General features: G+C 58.8%; 2 protein-coding genes across 2 annotated transcripts; one reads left to right on the plus strand and one right to left on the minus strand.

Annotated features, from left to right (window-relative positions):
- The first annotated feature begins 1,690 nt into the window (after nucleotides 1-1,690).
- On the plus strand, nucleotides 1,691-3,086 carry LOC113204730 (uncharacterized). Its single transcript, XM_026420009.2, has 3 exons — nucleotides 1,691-1,850; nucleotides 1,941-2,133; nucleotides 2,396-3,086. Exons 1-3 carry the CDS (start codon nucleotides 1,833-1,835, stop codon nucleotides 3,025-3,027), a joined length of 843 nt encoding a protein of 280 aa, XP_026275794.2. The 5' UTR covers nucleotides 1,691-1,832; the 3' UTR covers nucleotides 3,028-3,086.
- A 2,380-nt stretch (nucleotides 3,087-5,466) lies between these two features.
- Nucleotides 5,467-7,317, minus strand: LOC113204751 (uncharacterized). Its single transcript, XM_026420036.2, has 2 exons — nucleotides 7,153-7,317; nucleotides 5,467-5,916 (listed from the first exon to the last, which is right to left on the minus strand). The coding sequence occupies exons 1-2, from the start codon at nucleotides 7,168-7,170 to the stop codon at nucleotides 5,539-5,541; spliced, it is 396 nt and encodes a 131-aa protein (XP_026275821.1). The 5' UTR covers nucleotides 7,171-7,317; the 3' UTR covers nucleotides 5,467-5,538.
- Between the last annotated feature and the right edge of the window lie 120 nt (nucleotides 7,318-7,437).

Here is a 7,437-nt window from a genome sequence, read left to right on the forward strand (position 1 = left end):
CCCCCCCCTACATTCCTGATCGCCACTGACCTGCTCACAAACGAAGAGCTTTAAACAGGGCAATTCGACCTTTCCATCCGCGATATGACACGCGATGTCGTCGCGCAAATCCAATATCGAGAAATGGCCGATTGTCGAGGCGAGCCCTAGTCTTTTGGTCGAGGCAAATTCGACTCGACATCAACTCGATTTAGTCCTCAAAATCGACGACAGTTCAAAATCGACGTCGACCGCGACCTCGATTCTCAACTCCATTTCTCAGTAGGAAAGACCGCGCAAGGCAGCAGCAGCGGGCCGGGGCCGGCCACTGTTTTCCCGCTTTATCAGCCCCGATGGTAACAAGAAGTCCGTCGAATACAAAACGCATTGGGCGAACTCGAGGCGCGCGGGAGGGCTGGGCTCTGGGGGGGCCGAGACACGTTCCAGGAAGCGGCGGCGGCGGCGGCGTCGTGTGCCCCTGAGGGTCTGCCGAAATTAGTTGGGCAAACTTGGTGGAGGCCTGGCGGCGGCGGCGGCGGCGGCGGCGGCGTGGGGCTGAGCCGGGGGCGGGCCGATTGGAAGGAGGGGGGGGGGCAGGCGTGGCGCCCGGGCCGGCGCGGGGGACGCGTGCTCCCGGGCCGCTATAATGTCTCCATTAGGCGGCCGCGTAATGGAATACGCCCCACCGACGCCCGACCGGCCCGGGATAGGGTCCGGGGGGGATATTCCAGGCGACAGGAGAGGGAGGGCGCGGGGAATTCAATTGCTTCGAATCGCCGCCGCCGTCGCCATGTCGGCGCAAAACGAAGGCTGACAGGCTGACGCGCCGTTGTTAAAGCCGAGGCATCCGGCGCCGGAGAGAGGAATCGCGAAGGGAAAAGAGGGTGGTGCAAAGTGGCGCACGCCTCCCTAGGGGCTCTATGGGGAGACGGGGAGGGTGTGGTCGAGCGATAGTGATCGTATTCGCAGGGGGGGGGGGGGTACAGTTCCGCAGGAGGGTGCATTGAGGCGGACCGATGATGGCCGGACCACTTGGATACTCCATGTCCACACTTGAAAAATACTCCAAAAATATGAAAGATATTCCAAAAGTATTTCAGATATTCCAAAACCAAAACTTTTACGCGTACTCCAATAATTTTCCACAAGTTCCAAAAATATTCCCGGTATTCCAAAAGTATTCCAGATATTCCACAATCATTCCAGATATGCCGCATGTGCACCAAAAATCTTAGTGGCCGACCCCTCGAGGCGTCTGTAGTGGTGTGGCGGGAGGAGGGAGAGAGGGAGGCGGGAGTGTTCAAATGTGTCAGCTCCGCGCGGGCTGCCAGCCACACTCGCCCTTCGCTCCATTATTTACGGTCCGATCAGGTTCCGGCACACCGAGTCCGACTATAGCCGCACCTATCACGCGGGACGCCCGCCGGGGCGCCGCGACACGGAAATAACTCCGCGGCCAAAGCGACTTGGGGCGGGCGAGGGAGGGGGTGAGATTGCCGTGCTGGAGGCCACCGCCCTCCGCCGCGCGTCGGCCAAGGGAGCGTTCGGACAGCACATGGGGCGGTCGGTCACAAGTTGTGCGCGTGCCATGATTTATGAAGCTGGAGCAGTGTGGGAGCCAATAGGGCAGGGGAAGGTTTCGGTAAGTCACCCGCCGCGCCTCTGGTGCTGGGACGGGCCCGACGGCGACGGGCAGCAGCAGGCTCCGTGTGCGTATGGTCTCTCCCTCTCCTTCTTCTGCTCAGCTCCCCCTCCGCGCCCTCCTCCTTTCCCCCTTTGAGGACCCTTTCGCTATATGAGCGACCGGCCGTGGCCGCGGGCAGGCAGTGCCAGAGTGGACACGGCAGACAGACATGTACAGGACCATGCTGGTGAGCACACCTCTCGAAGCACTGCGCCCGCGCAGAGATATCTTCAAGTAATTCTTTGGAAAAAAAAATGTGTGTTTTTTTTGTGTGTAGACATTGGTGGTGCTAGCGGCGCTGTGCTCGCCGGGCCAGGCGTTCCTGCAGGACCTGCTGCCGCACTTTAACCTCCAGCCCCAGCAGTACTCTCAGCATCAGTACCCTCAGTACCAGTACAGCCCCCAGTACCAGTACAGGAGGGCAGCGTACGAGCCGCAGCCGCAGCCGCAGCCGCAACCCGTACAGTACGGTGAGTGTATGCCCGGAGGCGATTTTAGTTCAACGCATATAAAAGCCATCGTAACTTTTTTCGGATCTTTCCAGGATTGCTATTCTCTCCAAAACAAACCTAAAAGGTGCATGCGTTTGTGTGTGTGTGTTTTTTTACATGTAACTTTTCATTAAGTGCAGCACAAAACAATTGATAAATTTGACAGTTTGCCTTTAGTGCGTTACTGTCCATTAATGTATTTTAGCGCTCTTTCATTGATTGCACCTGTACCACCTTGCAGGCTATGCGTACTCGCACGCGCGGCCGGCCGTCTATCAGCAGTGGCTGCCGTCCTCGCGCCCCGCCTACGAGGCCGGCACCGCCTACAGCTACGCCAGCAACGCCAACCCCATCAGCACGTTCCTGCAGGGCTCGTGGCTGCCCTGGTCCAGCAACCGCCAGCCGGTGGTCCAGCAGCAGCAGCCGCAGCAGCTGAGCGCGCAGCTGGTGAGCAGCCAGCCGCAGGTGCAGCCACAGCAGCCCGCCATCTGGGGCTTCCTACCCTGGGGCGGCAGCGGCAGCGGCGCTCAGCAGGGCGGTAACAGCAACCCCGTGCTGAGCTGGCTGCAGCACCCGCTGCAGCTCCCCTGGGGCCAGCAGCAGCAGCAGCAGCAGCAGGCCGTGTACACCACCCCCCTGGCGCCGTCCCACGCCGCACCCGCGGTCTCCACGCTGCACGTCGTGACCGCCGAGGCCCCCGTCGGCTCCGCCGCCGCCCCCGCGCACCTCCCGTCGTCCTCCGCCATCATCAAGCCCGAGGGGGTCGTGCTGGAGGAGGCGCAGTACCAGCAAGTGCCCTCCATCTCCAACAACGCCATCCGCAGGGTCGCCCTGGAGCACGTCGAGCACGCCGACGGCCAGCCCTGCGCGTAGTCCTCGACGCCAACCTCGTGCCGCACCACTACACCGCAATAAACTAGTCTAGACGCCGACACGCGCTGCAGTTTTATTCCCGTCTCTCTCCCCCAAAACACCCCGCGCTGCATTCCCTACGCGCATCATCCAGTTTGTTTGTGATTACAAAGTTGTGCGTCGTGTCCGGAAATCGACCTGAAATAATTCACAAAGCGTTTTCGTTATGGCAAGAGATTTGCCGTGTACTTGCGTTCGCACGACCTTCCTCACTCGCGTTCTCTTGGAGCCCCTGTCGATCATAGGGTAGGCCACCCGCTCCGTACCGCTGCACGCCACAACTGTAGTTTGCCTACTTACAGGCGTTATAGGTCTTTCGATGTTCGATCATCGTAATGACTTCTTAAATCTCTTTTGCTTTTCTCGGTCTGAATGTTTTACATCCATAGCTACCTTACGAAACAAAACATCCTGCAAGTGGAATCACAATCGCGTCAGAATTATATTTTTTTTGCTTCACGCTCTTTATCTATGTCCTATGTCTCTCTCTTCCCCTCCCCTTTCCCTCCCTGCCTCTCCCGTTCTCTCTCTCCCCGGTGACCGTGCTATTCATCATTTTGCTCTCCGGGAGAAGGGAAGGAGTTCTGACATCGAGTCCGGGCGATACCGCCGCTATGAATTAGGCGTCAGACGTCCGCGCCACGGCTCCCGGGAGAGCGGGAGAGACAGAGGCAAACGGGCAGACCAAGAGGGTTGCCAGGCTGAGGAAGAAGCAGGTGGCTGGGACCCGCATTATTAGCGAAGAACCGAGCGTCTGCCAGCCTCTACGTTTCCGCGTATTCTATCGCGGCAACCGAACGAAATGTCATCTTCTCTTCATCGTAGCGAAAGACATTGATGGGTTCCCCATACCTCACCCCCCATTGGGCCTCCACCCTATCCCCTCCTCTCCTCTCTGCCGATGAAAGCAAGACATAAAAGAACGCCGCGAGGCACGCGGACTGCCAATTTAAACGCTCCATACTTTCAGCGGCTAGAAATTTAAAATTTGGCTCATAATTCTAATTCGCACCGTTCACACACTTTCTGGGACATTTCTGGATATCAAGGCAAAGGAAAATTGAAACCAAAGACACTGACCTTCAATTTTTGTTTGTAACAGACCTTGGAAAACATTTCTATAAACGGGGGAAAATTTAGACGCAACATGTCAAAGATAGGTTTACGCATCTTCCAATTCTCATCAGCTGATTGCAATATTGTTTTTTTTTTAATATTTTCCTGCACTTGCTGTTTTTTACTGTCGTAGAAGAGGCGAGTGGAACCGGCTTACGAGTTGTCCCCAGCTGCCCTACTTCACTTCCGCGGTCACACCACGCTCCGCCACGCCCTCCGCCGAGCACTCCTCCTGTTTCCCATCCTCGAGAACAAGTCCTGCTCGGGTCCATTTCCGCGTATCCTTGTCGCTTCACCCCCTCCTCCCCCGACCCTTCTTACGGCCGTCCCTTATTCCCTGGCCGCGCGCGCCCTTGATGAGATATTTTCGAGTACTTTTGTGGGGCTGCTGGAGGTGCTCGTCTAGCTGCGAATGGAGCACTCGCCCGAGAGAGGAGCAGCCACAGCAGCCATCGCCACCCTCCCTCCCCTCCCCGCGCGCGTCGTACCGCCAAGAGGACGACCCCGCTGGCGTAGTCAGGGGACGCACGAGTCGAGTCTGGCGGCTGGCGGACTGAAAAGAAAAGTAAGGATTCCGCATTCCGAGATGTGCTTGGAGTTGTTATTGCCGGTCGATTGTATAACAGAGTGTCCCCAGAGAGGCGCGGAAGGCGCTGTACCGGACGGGAGAGGAGTATCTGAAATGTAGAGCGGCGCTCACTTTCAGCCACTCTGATTCCCCGCGTCGGCGGGGGTGCGTACTAACGGGAGAGGGAGAGAGAGAGAGCAGAGGGAGGGGGGAGGGGGGAGAAGAGAGACAGGGAGGAAGAGACATAGAAGAGAGAGAAAGAAGAGGGAGACAGAGAAGAGAGCCCACTTCATTAATCGAACACGCTCTCGCCATTACAGGGGCGAGAGCAAGGCTAGCAGGGGGTGGAAGGGCGTCGTCCAGGCGACGTCTTTAACGGACTGCCCGTGCAAACAGCCCGGCTGAGACGCTCCCAATTGTCTTCGTGTTCTTCGCCTTGCCGGGCTAAACCGCTCTGCTTAAGAGGACGATGAGGTGGCAACGACCTCGCCGGGCCCCCCGCAGCAGCGCGGGCCCGCTGCTGCCCCCCACGGACTCCCCCTCCTCTGCGTCCTGTCCCCAGCGGTCTCTCTGGGGGTGGTTTGGCTGGCTCGGTGCGCCCGCGGGCAGGACGACGACGTCAGTGCATGTATGTGTGGTCGGACCGTGTAGCTCCAACAAAATAAAAAGGAGAAGATGTTGGCAGAAACTAAACAGGAGAAAGAAACAACACAAACTTTGGGAGAGGAAAGCGATATATTTTTTTTGTTATTGTCATTATAGTTGCTCTGCCTCGACTCGTCGTCATATCAGAAGCCGTTCGCCCGCCTGCGGCCGGACCTGGCGTTGTTCCGCTGCCGAGAGGCGAACAGCGGCCTGAACACCATGTGCCGCCGGCGCCTCGACAGGGCCGCTGCCGTGCCCACGGCACCCACAGCCTCGGCCCCTTGGGTGCGGGTGGCCGCGAGGAGTGCGGGCGGCTTTGGCTGTGCGTCTACGGCGCCCACGGCCTCGGCCCCTCGAGTTTGAGTGGCCGCGAGGAGGGCGGGCGGCGCTGGCGGCGCGGCCGCAGGGTCGACGCTGACGGGGAGGGGCTGATCGGGGCCGACGGCTGTGTTGTCGGCGGAGGAGGCGGCTAGGTGCAGGGCGGCGGTCAGGTCCAGGACGGCGAGCACGGCGAGGAGCACCTGTAGATAAAGAGCAGGTGGCATACGTGACCTGACGTGCTTCTGCTCCACCACGTCGCGATGGTGGCCCGGCGGTGTCACCGAGGTGACGTCATCCCCACCCCCGCCAATCCGCACCCATCCACACCTCCTCCAAGACTGCGCGCGCCGCGCCCCCTGTCCCCTGTCTCCCCCAGGACGACGAATTTCAATCCCCAGGGCCACTTGGCCAGGAGTTCCCTCTGTCAACAAGTTGAGCAATTAACGTCACCCTCCCCTCCCCCCTGTGTCCCTTATGTCCAATAAGGGCCTGGCCTGCTCCTGCTCTGGCCAGCCAGAGTCCTTTGCACAGATTCTCTCTCTCTCTCTCTCTCTCTCTCTCTCCCTTCGCTCTCTCCTGCTCGCACACTCATTGGCGCGCTCTCTCGTCCTCCCTCCGTCCCCACGACAAAGGTCAGCTCCGCAAGCCTTTACCCCTTCTCTTTCAACTCGGAGGGCGAGGGGTCGACCACTGAAATTTTTGGTGTATATGGACTATTGGGAATATTTTGTGGAATCTCTGGAATATTTTTGGAATATCTTAAAATACTTATGGAATATTTGGAATACTTTTGCAATATTTTTCAGTGTGTACATGAAATATTAAACTGGTCCATCGCTCGTCGGAGGGGTCCTTGCTTGGCTATGCGCCTTCGCGGGCCGGGGCGGATCCCGGGCGGTCCGGGCCTCTCGGAGACAAGGGCAGCGCGGCCCTCTACAAGGGCGGACATTGCGAGTGCGGCGGCAGGGGCGCAGAAAACTGTCTCGGACTGTCCGCAAGACCCGACCGCGCGAACCCGCCCGGGTCGGTCGTGTCCCACGCAGGCAAGGCACACCACGACAAGCCGAGCCAACACTAAGCCAAGCCACTGTTTACTCTTTGTCTGTGACTCCCAAGAAACTAATTACAGTCTGCCAGGCTTTCCTTTTCACTAAAGGAGAGTGGTGGGGAGATATGAGTCGTTGCTTCGGAGAAGGGAAAAGAGAGTGAGAGAGAGAAAGAGCGAGAGAGGGGGGAGAGGGGGGGGGGTGCAGAACCAAAAGAAGTCACTCGCGCTAAAATAAGATCCTACGCCAGCCCACACGTCTCTCCAAACTCGCACGTACACTTTGGGCTCACAGCGGCACACACACAGTCTCTCCGACCGACCCGACGTGCTTCCGCGTCCCGCCACTCCACCACCCCACCCGAGTGCGCGGCACTACACTTGTACTCACGGTGAGCGGGGCGTTCATGTTGTCTCTGAGCTGATTGTCCGTCCTGCTGCCACCGCTTGCGGGCCACTACTGACTGGACCGGACGCCAGAGCGCCCGCCCTATACACCCTCACACGCTCGCCTATGCGCGGCCCCGCACGTTGCAGGCACTGATCTGCGCGCCTCGCGCTAAGTGGACTCTAATGGCCTCGGCATTGGCTGCCCTTCCGATCACTAATGGTTTTGTCTCTGTCGCTCTAGTCTAGTCGCTCACTCTACCCCCCCCCTCCCCTCTCTTTCTCTCTC

This window comes from Frankliniella occidentalis, unplaced genomic scaffold (genome assembly GCF_000697945.3).
Source record: "Frankliniella occidentalis isolate FOCC.00 unplaced genomic scaffold, Focc_3.1 Scaffold342, whole genome shotgun sequence".
Lineage (NCBI taxonomy): Eukaryota > Metazoa > Arthropoda > Insecta > Thysanoptera > Thripidae > Frankliniella > Frankliniella occidentalis.

Coding starts and splice junctions, on each gene's coding strand:
- LOC113204730 (XM_026420009.2), top strand. Junction 2,134..2,395: donor GCCGCAACCCGTACAGTACG/GTGAGTGTATGC, acceptor ACCACCTTGCAG/GCTATGCGTACTCGCACGCG.